General features: G+C 37.0%; 1 protein-coding gene across 1 annotated transcript in view; it reads right to left on the bottom strand.

Moving 5' to 3' along the window:
* The window catches only part of rapgefl1 (Rap guanine nucleotide exchange factor (GEF)-like 1), a 38050-nt gene that overhangs the window by 4143 nt on the left and 19210 nt on the right, over positions 1–14697 (bottom strand). The window contains exons 5-14 of the mRNA XM_084127639.1: positions 14432–14544; positions 11666–11833; positions 11367–11464; positions 10390–10512; positions 9119–9297; positions 8423–8513; positions 7985–8035; positions 6826–6913; positions 2941–3005; positions 1679–1733 (exon numbers count right to left, since the gene is read on the bottom strand). Of these exons, the coding sequence (XP_083983765.1) occupies positions 1679–1733; positions 2941–3005; positions 6826–6913; positions 7985–8035; positions 8423–8513; positions 9119–9297; positions 10390–10512; positions 11367–11464; positions 11666–11833; positions 14432–14544 (1031 nt within the window). The remainder of the gene's footprint in view (positions 1–1678; positions 1734–2940; positions 3006–6825; positions 6914–7984; positions 8036–8422; positions 8514–9118; positions 9298–10389; positions 10513–11366; positions 11465–11665; positions 11834–14431; positions 14545–14697) is intronic.

The raw sequence follows: 14697 nt of genomic DNA, 5'->3' as shown, positions 1-14697 counted from the left end.
ATAATACTTGATTTTTTAAATATGATTTTTCGCTTTCTCCTCATAATATCTCTGACATTTACAAGAACTGCAGATATAGAAGTTTTGATATATTACAAGCTTGACAGAAAAATAAAGTTATATCAGATGAAAGTCAGACAAGTCGATTATGGATGGATGGTTGTCGTGATTATTTTGAGAACTATTCACTACTATTATAAAAATTCAATTACTATTATTTTTATGAAAATAAAAATATTTTATAGAGGAGTCTCAATCCAAAAATCCCATCTAAATCTCTTTTTAAATAATAAATCATCTTTGAAGCCATTACCAAGCATATCTGTTTGTTTGTGTGTTAACCACTTGATGATCATAGAAACGGTGGTTTGAAATGATGGTGATGATACAATTATGCATGACAACCTCAAAACAAACTTCGCATAGAGAGGAAGGGGAAGAGAATCTTTTGCAGGGCATGATGGTGCAGACGCTCTTTAAAAGCACGCCAGATGATGCAGCATGACACCAATCAAAAACTGTGTGGGTGCGTACGGATTCACGACTTCTCAACCTCAGGCAACGTCATGCTTACCATGGAAACCATGTTTTGTTTGTGTGATTGTTAAGATTTGAATGTAGGGAGTCGAGATTCAAGGCAGCGAATCTCCTAAAAATAATTGTAAAATAGAAACTGACATTCAACTATTCTGAGCTTCAAGAAAACCCCAAGAGTAAAAGAGCTCAAAGGTCAGCACAAAAAGGTACCTAGTGCACATTTTGAACACCCAATGACAGCATCAACACAAATAAAGCAGGGTTATTATTAAAGTTCATTAAAACTAAGGTTACGTTTGCACGACAACGATGTACTAAAAACGTTTTTAAAAAGTTTTTCCTTTGCGTTTTTCGTGTACAGATGACAACATTTTCAAAATGATCGAAGTATTTGCCGATGTTCTTGTAAAGAAACACTACACGACTGAACACGTAATACGCATGTGCATGACGTCACCGTTTTCACAAATTCACGTTTTTGTAGTTTACACAGAGACGATAACGGTAAAATTTGCATTTTCAGCATTGTCATGTAAATGAACGGCCAAAATGCATACAATTTTAAACGGCCCCTAAAATAGAAATAAAAATGAATAAAAACCCATAAACACAAATTAAAAAACTAGTAAAAATTACAAAAAGCACGCAACAAAATTTATACAATTTTAACGAAACTTTTTTAAAACACTAAATGTAAAAAGAAATAAATAATAATAATAATAAAAATAATTCAAACCATAAAAAAAAAAAAACTATAATAGTATCTCAGTGACTATAAATAACATTGCATTAATGAATGTTATTACTCATAATGCACATGCAAACACATGTACAACAGCAAATCGTACTGTCTGTGAACATAAATAGTTTGAAGTGCTGTCCAGCTGTTGCATGTTTGTGTATACACACGCTGTGGGCATGGGCATGGGCATGTGCCTTTGTGCTTGTGTGTGTGTGTGTGTGTTTGAAGTGGTGCCCTGTGGCTCGTGGCCCCGAGGGCTGTGCTGTCCTAGACAGATGGGCTGTGGCAGGGTGGAGCAGCAGTCTTCTAGAACTAATCCACTCAGACAGGTGTGTGTAGGTGTGTGTGTGTGTGTGTGTGCGCGTGCATGCGCACGTGTGTGTGCAGAAATACACATACCTAGCTGAGTACTCCTGTACCGCCTGATGCTTCGTACCATCTCAGCCACTTTGTGCTTGGTAGAGAAAAGGAGACAGAGATTTGATTGACACTCATTCATTAATGATATACAATGACAAAATAATGTACTTGTGGCCACTAATTAGCTGTACAGGATATCTTGATCAGGGCTTCATATAGTTCATTAGATTCTTTTTTAACGATTCGACACGGGGTGAGGGGGGGGATACACAATGTTTGGAAAACAATTCTTATTGCACTCACTGGCCACATACACACACTGTAAGATTCGGGAGTGACAACCGCATTTAAATAAGGGACTGAAAACAATAAATGATCGTTGTGTGTGTGTGTACTGTGTACAGAAAACGGCTCACTCCCGAAATTTCGATGATTGACAGCATGGTAACCATAGTCTCGTGTGATTGGTATCCACTATTTTGACAAAAGTAATAATACACGACCAAATACTTGTTATGTTATGCAATTTTAATTAAACCACCGTTCACAGCAGCCCAGGCTCATTTGAAAAACATATCGGTACGTATTTTGCTTTTTGCAAAAATGTTGCCACAGGTATGCCTACATTTTTCCATTGAGCCTGTGAAGGTTTACAGAGGCGTCATGTTTTGTTTCTGTTTGTAAGGGTGCTTCAGAGCGCACTCTCAAAGTGTTGCCATGACCACTTATTCTACGCGTTTTGGGGCTTGTTTGGGTTCGATTCATAAAGCGATCAAGTTTGTGAGGATATTAAAGTGGGAAGATGTGGGTCACGATATTTTGGTATTCTTTTCAATATATTGAGATTTATCTTGGTTTATTATGAGCTTGTTCAGTTTTTTCTAGCAAGATCTGGCAACACGAATGAGTCAAAACTCATAGCTCTTCCCCATGTGATTTTCTTTGCACCGCACACATACAGAAGAGAGAAACATCTCTGACAGACATAAAATCATGGAAATCAGTTGCTAACATTATTTTTTTTTTTTAAATGGAACCAATTTAGTTCTCAATTCATAACCCTACTCTTAAATAAGGTAAATGTCTCTTTTTTTATTGTAAAAAAATTAAACATTTGAAAAGGTTCCTTTTAGCGGAAGGGATAAGGTTAGAGCTAGTCTGTAGAAAATATAATTAAAATAATTACAGCTTTTTTTAATCAAAACAGAATTCTGTGGTTTGCCCTCGTTTAGGTAGCTAGGCAAATATGTGTGTGCATTAATGTAAGCACATCATTACTTCCATTATATGTGCCAACTCACCATCTTTTCAAAATTAACCAGCTCCCCATGGAAAGACTTACAGCTCTCATGAAGGAAGGTCAGATCTGCAGAGAGAGAGAGAGAGAGAGAGAGAGAGTGAATGCATAATAAAGGGAACTGTTATGTAATGACATGCCATCATGCCATCACTCGTTCAGCCAGGCGTCTTCTTTCTGGCTGAGCTGAACTGAAAGCTTGACGCTCACACGCAAGAAAAGAGAAAGCGAGAGAGAGAAAGCGAGAAGGAGAAGTGAACAGTCATCATGTCATGATGGGTGATCTGTCAGTACCTTGGCCAGGTCTGGTGAAAAAAGAGAGAGAGAGAGACAGCGAACATGAGAGAAAAGGAGAATGTTAGAGACACTACATGCTGTCAGGATGAGTGTATTGAATACAGATGATTGAGTAAAGAGAGAGAGAGAGAGAGGCCGTGCGCCAACGTATCGTCCAATAAAAGTTGTTATCTGCACACGACTGTTTGAGCCCGGCTGTTCAGCTGTTCTGTCTGCGCGTTTCACAACTGTGCAGCCCTACTTACTATATGGCGGTTTTGTTGATAACTGAGACCAGTTCGTGTATAGAAAACTGCTGTTTTAAATTGTTATACTATTTCACAATAGTACTGTGTTTATGATATGTCAAATAAAATGCAGCTTTGGCAAGCATAAGAGACTTCTGTAAAAAACATTTAAAAAATCGTACCAAACGGTAGATTATATGTATACTCCCAAACTGAGTGATGTGCGAATCGATTCAAATCAATCATTGAAACGAATCAGTTCAAAAGAGTTATTTGAATGAGACATCACTAATGTAAAGAAGGACAATCTAAAAAACTTAGATTGGTGTTTTCCTTTCGATTATCCATTAGCATGCTTTCTGACTGCAGTCCTTTCTGAAATGAATTAAGGATATAGTAACATGTTTTCAGTACGTTTTTTTTTCTTACTGACAATATTTACAGTATGCAACCAGTTTATTGCTCATGGACTGTTGCCTATAATGCAATGTGTCTGAGTCCAAACATTTAGAAAAGTCTTGTAAATTCCTTTTTAAGGTTTGTGATGCTCATAGCATGGCTTCATCTGTAGTCTGACGGTGTTTAACGGATTTGAACACTGTGTTTTCTCGATGGCCTGCAAGGAGCTGGGAAAGTGTAAATTGTCATGTGTCTGCTTGGATAAAGATGTTAGAATGGTGTTAGTAGTTGACAGACAGTGTTATTTGTGTTCAGAAATGTCGTCTGATCTGAAATCCTTTCAATGTGAATACAGCAGGAATTGTATATGTATATGTTTATGTGTAATATTAATGCATCCAGTGTATTAGGTTATGCTCATTATGCTGTATGCCTGAGGACAGTAGCCACGTTTTATGTTCATCATAAATTTAGATGGATAATATGTTAAAAAAATCTTCTCAAATGATTTGGGTGATATTTCAGACTACACAGGCGATACAATTGTGACCTTGGAAAGAAAGCTGAAGAAGTCGTTTGGGATGTTTGTTTGTGATGGCGGGGCGAAATGTGACACGTGTTGCATTTTTTATGTTTGGCTTTTTGTTGAAACCGCCTCAGAGAAGCAGGTCAGGAGGTGAAGCGTGATGAACTCCTACTCCTCTTTCGCTCCTTCTCTCTTTCTTAAGATTTAAGAAGCTATATTGGCATTTAAAATACTTTTTTCTATCAATAAAAAAAAAGGAAAATGATAATAATAATTAATGTTGTATACAATTTTTGGAATAATAATAATAATAATAATAAACTGAGCAGTTCTAATAGGGTCCTCAGGCTATAATAATAAAAATATTGGTTTATTTCCCCAGTTGAAATAATGTGCTAATTAATTTGTATTTGACAGACAAAAATAAGTCAATGTATTGTAATGTTTAATATTATTTATATACTATTTATTAATATTTTGAATAGCTTTTTTCAGTTTTCATTTTAATTTGTGTTTTAGTAAGTTGATTTTGTGCTTTTGTCATTTTTATGATTATTTGAAAAAATATATATATAGCATTAGTTAATTTAAATTTTTAATTTTTTAGTAATTTTAGTACTTCAACTTTTCATTTGGTTGCTACATTTTAATTTTCATTGAGATTTTTAATACTTAATTCATAGAGATCTAATACTTATATTTTATTTTATTTCAGGTTTACCTACCTAAAACATTTGTAATAGTTTTAGTTTTGGATAACAATAATAACCATTTTCTACATTCATATATTTTAATATGTAATTTATTCCTGTGATGTCAAAGCTGAATTTTCAGCATCATTACTTCTTGTAATGAAAGTCTTCAGCGTCACATGTTATGTAAAAAAATAATAATAATAATAATATAAGTAAAAAAAAAACAGCTTTTATTTGAAATAGAATATTTTGTAATATTATAAATCCCTTTACTGTCACTTTTGATCAATTTGATGAAACCCTATTGAATATTAAAATGTTTTGAGGGAACTTATGAGAACACTTCAGTATTTTATTAAACATATCAGTCTTTTGATCAAAATGAATCAGTCTGCTAAATATGAATTAGAGTTTTCAAATTACTGGTCCTGTGTTCATTGTTCTTGAGCCTGTTTTTCCTAACTGTAAAGCCGATGGTTTGTATTCTGAAGCCTGTGTGTCTCGTGATAGAGATGTGTGTGTCAGACTGAAACGCAGAGCAATGCTCAGCAAAGACTTTGATGCTCAACTGATCCTGACAGGCTTGAGTCATGAGCACCTACAGGGAAGGAGACCGAGAGTGAAAAGACATGGAGAGAGACTACAGATATGAGAGAGGACAGATTGGACAGGACATGTGTGTGTGTGTGTGTGTGTGTGTGTGTGTGTGTGTGTGTGTGTGTGTGTGTGTGTGTGTGTGTGCACAAAACCTTACGAATGTCCAATATATATATAAGTGACAGTAAAGACTTTATAAAATGAATCCTGAAAAAAGGACCCATGGTTTCTACAAAAAAAATAAGAACAAAATAAATGTTTCTTGAGCATCAAATCATCATATTAGAATGATTTCTGAAGACTGGAGTAATGATGCTGAAAATGCAAATTGCTTTTGTCATCACTGGAATAAATTACATTGTAAAATATATTACATAGAAATGAAAAAAAAAAAAAAAATCTGTATTTTTGATCAAATGAATGCAGCCTGGGTGAGGACTTCTTTAAAAACTTTTTTTTTAAGAATGTAAGAATGTAAGAGAAACATTGTAGTATAAGATGCTAAAATGTGTCAATACATTTCCTGTTTTAGCCGTTACTGTTTGAGAAAATGTGCCTTGAGCCTTCATCACAAGACCTTTGTGTAATTATATGTGTGCTTTTCAGGCAACAATTTGTGCATATAATGAACCTTTTTAATGAATTGCAGCAACAGAGTGTGGGTCAGGTTTTGCTTTTATTGTGGAGACCAAATATCCCCTTAAGCATGGTAAAATTACACAAATCCTATATTGTGGGTCCACAAGGAAACCCATAAAGGAGCTAAATAATGTCTTAATGGCAATCTAAAAATGCTTAAGGGTTAAGTTTAGGGTTAGAGAAGAGAAAATAGAAAATATCATTAGCTCAGTAAAATAAAACCAACAGAAGTTCTGTCATAAATACACATGTTTGTATGTAGGCGTATCACTAATGTGTTTGCATGCATGTTGATCGCTGCTGTATGTTTGGCTGCAGGGGGTCTGCAATCCTGCATGTAAAGATCTGCACAACAGAGAGGCGTTAATTAATGAGGCGGGGCTTTTCAGACCCACTTCAAATCACAGAGGCCACCGCGGCAGGAGGACACTTTATAGGAACACATATGGACAACAGCTGAAGGAAGAGACGAGAGCACACTGGCGCTACTGTACATGCGGGGGACTCACCCTTTAGCAGCAGTGGAGTGAAGGGTATGAGTGGGGCTCTCAGGCTTGCTAGAAGGTCTCGGTAGGACTTGTGGTTCCTCGAAGGGTCCTGTGGCAAACATAAACAACATCATCATTACAAATGCTGTCAAACATGTAATGTCACACCAGCATTCAGAGTGATGAAATTAACAGTTATAATGCATTCAAGTGCTAAAGTATTTATTTAAAGTCATACAAGTATTTATTTTATTATAAGTACTGAGTAGAATAAGTGACAGTAAAGTCTTGTACATTGCAACACATATTTTGGTAACACTAGCCTTTATGTAGCCTATAATGCATTATAAAAGTATTCATAATGTATGTTTTAATGCATTATATCTTTTCAGAAATGATTGTAACCAAAGTTCAAATGCATTATAAAATTTGCAGATTCATTGTTACAGCTGAAATTGGTTGTTTGTCATGTGTTTTAATGCATTTTACTTTCTAAAGGTGTGTTCAATGAATAGACAAGCATTATAATGGCATAATTAACAAGGCATAACAAGGCATAATTAATGCTTTAAAAATACTTTTATAATGCATTACATATATGGACTTGTAGTAAAGTGTTACCAAAATTTCTATTTCAAATAAATGTTGTTCTTTTGAATTCATCAAAGAGTCCTGACAAAATGTATCACAGTTCCCACAAAAACATTAAGCAGCGAGCACAACTGTTTTCAATTTGATAATAACAAGAAATGTTTCTTGAGCAGCAAATCATCATATTAGTATGATTTCTGAAGGGTCATGTGACACTTAAGACTGGAGTAATGATGCTGAAAATTCAGCTTTGATCACAGGAATAAATTACATTTAAAATAGATTAAAAGAGAAAATAGCTATTTTAAATTGTAATAATGTTTGACAATATTACTGGTTTTACTGAGAAATCAATGAGAAACAATTGAGCTCATTATGAGATCTCTAACTTTTGATCTTTGCAAAGCTGAGCACAGTTCAAGACATTATTAAGATCTGTTCAGAAACTCTAGAGGAGTCTTTTTTTTCCCAAGAGAAAGTAAGAGACCAAAGCAAAAGTCAATGTTTGCTCTCCATTTAATTTCATTGCTGTCTAGGAGAAACAATTGAGATATTAAAGACATTGAATTTGTGATTTTTCTTCACTTACCGCAAGGCTCTCAAACTGCTGAAACTGCTTTCGGAACTTTCCTGGCAAACCCTGCCAAAACACACATACATATGCAATTAGTAACCAACACATTTCAATTGGCAATTGAATCTCTATTAGGAATCGGATGGATGAAAACCAACACATATGCAACACATATGAGGCACAAAAAAAAAAAAAAAACAGGATTTAGGGGTTTTTAATATTATTTAAAAAAGCATGATCGAGGACAGGTGGACATGGAAATATTTCCTTCGGAACGGCAGAAGCTAATTCAGTTCCGTTGCCATGGCAACTGCTAATAACCTCCTGCCAAGAATAACACTCGGCGGTTCTTGGGAACGAGAGTAGGCAGAGGTGCTAAGAGAATGTGTGTGAGTGTGAGAGAAAAAGAGAAGTGAAAAAGAAAGCGGGAGATTAACAAACAAATGCACTCACTTCCCAGGTCAGACGTAGGCGGCTGACTGCAGGGTTGTCCAGTCCCAGAACCAGCGCCAGGAACGACAGCAGATCCTGCTGCTGTTTACATCTAAAACACACACAAGAATGAGGCGGTGTTACTTGGATAAAACATAATAAATGTTAGATGAAAAACTTAAAAACTAAGAAGTCAATAGTATTAAAATCAGCATTAAAAATTATTAAACTGACTAAAACTGCCATAAAAAAAACAAGTTGAAGCAATGTAGAAGTGGTAAACCATAAAAAAGGGTATTAAAAATGACAAAGCACATAAGGACTATAATAGTAGATTAAAAAAAAATCCTTAAATAACAAGAGCTGAATAAACTTGAAAAAGCAAGTCCACTTCAGGGAACTTTAGTCAAGTTTTCTTTCACCAAAAACAGATTAATCAGCATCTTTCCAGTGACCCTTAGAATTAAGCAGATATTTATTTGCTACTGCACCTTTAAGACTATATGCAAATTAACTCTGCTATGATTGGCTAACCTCTTTGTATGTGAAATCACTGCTCGCACACCCTTCAAGTAGCTGAATACTGAACAGGTGTTGATATATGTGGGTGGTCACATGTTAGCATGTTCACGGTTCTGACGATTCCTGAATAATTCATTTTTGTCACCTTCATAAGCGGATTTAGCTTGTACTCTGCACAAACACATATACACTCACAAGGCTGCAATCTTTATGAACTTTCGCAGTAGCTGTATCCTCTTTGGAAGCGACTGGCACTGCAGGATCTCTGTGGCGACCCAGTGCTGCACTTCACTGCATCGCTGCAGGATCAGCTCCAGGTTAAGGGGGCGCCAGCGAGCCTGTTCCCCGTGGAACACGTAACACACAAACTCCACCTGTTCAAACAACAACAATAAAAATCAAACCAGAACAGGAACTAAGACACTGGGAAACAGAGAAAACATTGCATAACGTGCCATAAAGTTTTGTTGTTTTTACATGAACTTTGCTATGCGACTAGCCTTGAACTTAAAGCCAGTTTCCTAAGGCACACATTTGATTGCAATGGAAAACTACAGAGTGTGTATTGTAGCTCTCTAGACAAGCCTTGATCAGACTTGTAGTAACCCAGCCTGTAGAGATATACCAATTAAAAATATGCATACTGACAAATAACGATATAACGTTGATCATTTTAGGACAGTGTTATTTCAGAATTATGAATTTATTATTATAGCATTTATTAATATTTTTAATATTTTTTTCTATTTATATTTTCATTGTATTACATTCATATGTATTTTTTTATGTGCTTTTGTAATTTTTATTAGTTTTTGTTTTATATATTTCTATATCGCTTTAAATAATTTATTTCTGTTTTGGTGATTTTAGTACTTCAACTTCAGTTCAGTTAGGTGTCAAGGCAGCATGTCTAATTTTCGAGTTTTTGTTTAAGTTTAAGGTTAAGTTTATCTAATATTTATATTTTATTTTATTTCAGCTTTACTTAAACTCCTGAAAAAACATTTTTAATAAGTTTTATTTTTAGGTAACAATAACAACACTGTTTTAGAAATTTTACAACCTCTAAAATCTGAAAATCTTAGACTCACATTTATTTTGTGCAAAAACCTAAAAAGTAAATAAATAAATGTTACTATTTTAAAAATGACTAAATAATTGTAGCTCAACTGGAAGAGGAAGGATGAGAAACTGATACTGGAAAAAAGAGTTGTGAGTCTGATTCCCACATTCAAATAAAATTTACCTTGAATGCACTGTAAGTTGCTTTGGATAAAAGCCGCTGCCATGCACACAAAAAACCAACAACTAATAACCAGTTTAATGCACAAGACGCAATGAATTTGTGATATCTGTCTGGAAGCATGAAATGTTTTGATATTATTATGTGCACAATGCAACACAATAGTTGTCTGCTGGACTGTCAGTGTGTGGTGAAGCAGTGCTGAATGCTGTAGTGTCCTGACCTCGTGCACACAGCTGAAGAGTTCCCAGTCGAACACCACCAGCTGATTGGCCACCTCCTCTGCACTCATGTCATGGAGTTTGCTGTCGCCTGGTGACCAGTGGATCTCCTCAGGGAGAGGTATCTGACCAACAAAGAAATGTGGATGAGGACCAGACTCACCAAAAGACACTGAGGGGGACAAGTCAATATGGGTTTTTAATAACTTCTACAACATTTAGTGCCCCCAAGCCTTGAATATTTGCTTACATCCTTGGGTTTCTAACTGCATTTTCTCTCAAACAGCGAAGCTGAAATACAAAGTTCTGTCATGAAACTCTAGATGGTGCAGGCTAATCCTTAACTCAATTTGCTTGCAATCACATTATTCTCTATTAGGCGCAGCTGATTGGTTCATGCTGTATCAGTAGCCAATCAGCTCCCTGCTCAACCCTAAAATATTTGGTTAGCATTTTCCTTAGCAGTGCAGAGCGTTTTTAGAAACCCTCCACCTTCCCCAGCTCCACCTGTATAGATCTGCTACCGGTAATTCATGCATGCTATATTGTACAGCAGCAGCGCGTTGTGTGTGTGTTGGCAGTAGCAAATCCTGTACTTGCTCCGCAGCAGCAGCAGTGCAGCAGATCTATTCCGCCAAGACCAAGCATATCATCACTGTCATACCCATTACCATGCCAAACACACAAAGAGTTTTCATGACTTTAAATAACTGTGACACTGTGATACTACTTTCAGTTTGTGTTTGAATAAAAAGATATTTTGATGGCAGTCGAATGCCTTTAATAATTTCTAAACCACTGTATAAAGTCCTCAACACTATTGTGGATAACACCTTCACTGAACATTGTAATTCATGGTGTTTGACACATGATAATCATAAGTTTGCAATCCAGTGTGGGCATTAACGGTTGCTATTTATGAAGGCATGGCAACACCACTCCCCCCACCCAACATGAATGTCTCGCCCACGGTTCTCACCAAGCTCTCGAGCTCTGAGGCCTCGCAGGCGAACAGGTGGGTGTTGACGCCCAGGGTGGTGAAAACGGCCTCGTCGCTGGGACGGAACACAGCCTTCTCTGAACAAACACAGATTAGATTGTGATGTTAAAGCAGATGATCAAAGACACTCTGAAAAATGTTGTGACCCCAAGCAGTGAATCAAGGTCTGGATCATTATAAACTTGGCCATTTTGTACACAAATGATGCTGTGTTTGAGGTTTTAGTTTAGTCTTGGTGTTTGCATGGTGTTTATGGGTACAAACTTTAATGCTTTTACCTCCAGCTGAGGTGACAGCCACCAGTATAAGGTTGGCAGGTTGGGTGGGCTGGTCCTCACTATACTGGAGCTTCTCTTTCACCAGAGCCAAGATCTCCCCGACCCGGCATGAAAGACGGCTCCGAATGGTCACGTACGAATGATCTGGTGTGTAAACCCTGCAGAAGACTAAACATAAACAAGGACCAAACAGTCAATCCTGCTATCCAACACAAAGTCAACAGAGATTTCAGGCAACAGTATCACATGCTTTTATAATAATAATAATAATAATAATAATAATAATACAATATTTTATTTATTAACCAACAGGTTATTATTTGGCAAAAATAGGTTTAGGTAGCTCAATACATTTGCTCATTACATATAGATAAGATATACAGTGAGGAAAATAAGTATTTGAACACCCTGCTTTTTTGCAAGTTCTCCCACTTGGAAATCATGGAGGGTTCTGAAATTGTCATCGTAGGTGCATGTCCACTGTGAGAGACATAATCTAAAAAAAAAAAAATCCAGAAATCACAATATATGATTTTTTAACTATTTATTTGTATGATACAGCTGCAAATAAGTATTTGAACACCTGTCTATCAGCTAGAATTCTGACCCTCAAAGACCTGTTAGTCTGCCTTTAAAATGTCCACCTCCACTCCATTTATTATCCTAAATTAGATGCACCTGTTTGAGGTCGTTAGCTGCATAAAGACACCTGTTCACCCCGTACAATCAGTAAGAATCCAACTACTAACATGGCCAAGACCAAAGAGCTGTCCAAAGACACTAGAGACAAAATTGTACACCTCCACAAGGCTGGAAAGGGCTACGGGGAAATTGCCAAGCAGCTTGGTGAAAAAAGGTCCACTGTTGGAGCAATCATTAGAAAATGGAAGAAGCTAAACATGACTGTCAATCTCCCTCGGACTGGGGCTCCATGCAAGATCTCACCTCGTGGGGTCTCAATGATCCTAAGAAAGGTGAGAAATCAGCCCAGAACTACACGGGAGGAGCTGGTCAATGACCTGAAAAGAGCTGGGACCACCGTTTCCAAGGTTACTGTTGGTAATACACTAAGACGTCATGGTTTGAAATCATGCATGGCACGGAAGGTTCCCCTGCTTAAACCAGCACATGTCAAGGCCCGTCTTAAGTTTGCCAATGACCATTTGGATGATCCAGAGGAGTCATGGGAGAAAGTCATGTGGTCAGATGAGACCAAAATAGAACTTTTTGGTCATAATTCCACTAAACGTGTTTGGAGGAAGAAGAATGATGAGTACCATCCCAAGAACACCATCCCTACTGTGAAGCATGGGGGTGGTAGCATCATGCTTTGGGGGTGTTTTTCTGCACATGGGACAGGGCGACTGCACTGTATTAAGGAGAGGATGACCGGGGCCATGTATTGCGAGATTTTGGGGAACAACCTCCTTCCCTCAGTTAGAGCATTGAAGATGGGTCGAGGCTGGGTCTTCCAACATGACAATGACCCGAAGCACACAGCCAGGATAACCAAGGAGTGGCTCTGTAAGAAGCATATCAAGGTTCTGGCGTGGCCTAGCCAGTCTCCAGACCTAAACCCAATAGAGAATCTTTGGAGGGAGCTCAAACTCCGTGTTTCTCAGCGACAGCCCAGAAACCTGACTGATCTAGAGAAGATCTGTGTGGAGGAGTGGGCCAAAATCCCTCCTGCAGTGTGTGCAAACCTGGTGAAAAACTACAGGAAACGTTTGACCTCTGTAATTGCAAACAAAGGCTACTGTACCAAATATTAACATTGATTTTCTCAGGTGTTCAAATACTTATTTGCAGCTGTATCATACAAATAAATAGTTAAAAAATCATACATTGTGATTTCTGGATTTTTTTTTTTTAGATTATGTCTCTCACAGTGGACATGCACCTACGATGACAATTTCAGACCCCTCCATGATTTCCAAGTGGGAGAACTTGCAAAATAGCAGGGTGTTCAAATACTTATTTTCCTCACTGTATATATAAATATATAAAGATATAAATACTATAATAATAGAATTTTCAGCATTATTACTCCAGTATGAAACCTGCTCAAGAAACATTTCTTATTATTATCAATGTTGAAAACAGTTGTACTGCTTAATATTTTTGTGGAAACCATAGGTCTTTCTTTAGGATTTTGTGATGAACAGTAAGTTCAAAAGAACAGCATTTATAGAATAAAGCAAAATAATAGAGATATTTTGTAATGTCTTTACCGTCTTGAGTATATATACATACATAAATATATATATTTCAGACTTTCCAGATATCAGTATCAGCATCACCCATTTATACTGAATCATTTTATCACGAGTTAAATGAAAGATCCAAAACTTTGAATAGTATTATGTACAGTATTGACTTCCTCTCCATTAGCCAGTCACAGCTCTGACAAAAGCAGAAACTGGGTCACTGGAGGCTTCAGGGTAGCAGCGTTTTGTACTGTCAGATTGCCTATTGATTAAGGTCTGGGAAATCACTTAGCTTGGCTTGAGCCACTGCCCCGACAAAGAGTCCCATTCCATCAGATGAGCTCATTGCATCTATAAAACTTGGCAGACGCTACCCCGTGACCTGATTTGTCATTCTGGTTTCAATGAAGTGGAAGCAGACTGGCACTTTTACAAAAAAGGATGAATAAGATGATTCACTAACGGTATTCTCATGGGTGTTATTGCGAAGCTAAGCAAACGCAAAGTTAATAAACTGTGGTCAGTCTGTGCAATATTTATGCATTCTATTAAAACGTACTCTCGTCTGAGCCACGGAAAGCCTCTCGGGGCTGCAGGCAGGCGTCGATACGTCTGAAGTGTCGGAAGAGCGGGCGGACTTGCTTCTTGCGACTTTCCTTGTCTTCCTCGGCTCTGTCGGATAGGAGGGAAAAACAAGTCAGGTAGCTATTCAAGTGTAAGTAACTAAATAAGTTATTTGTCTCCAAAAGACGAATATCAACCTAAAATTAGTTTGGTAATGGCATCAGGGATGGAAAATGCTCTATGCATGGGCAAGATATTTGA

Source organism: Abramis brama (assembly GCF_963993115.1).
Source record: "Abramis brama genome assembly, chromosome: 1".
Lineage (NCBI taxonomy): Eukaryota > Metazoa > Chordata > Actinopteri > Cypriniformes > Leuciscidae > Abramis > Abramis brama.
Note: the sequence above shows the minus strand (reverse complement) of the source record. Positions and strands in the feature narration are given on the sequence as shown.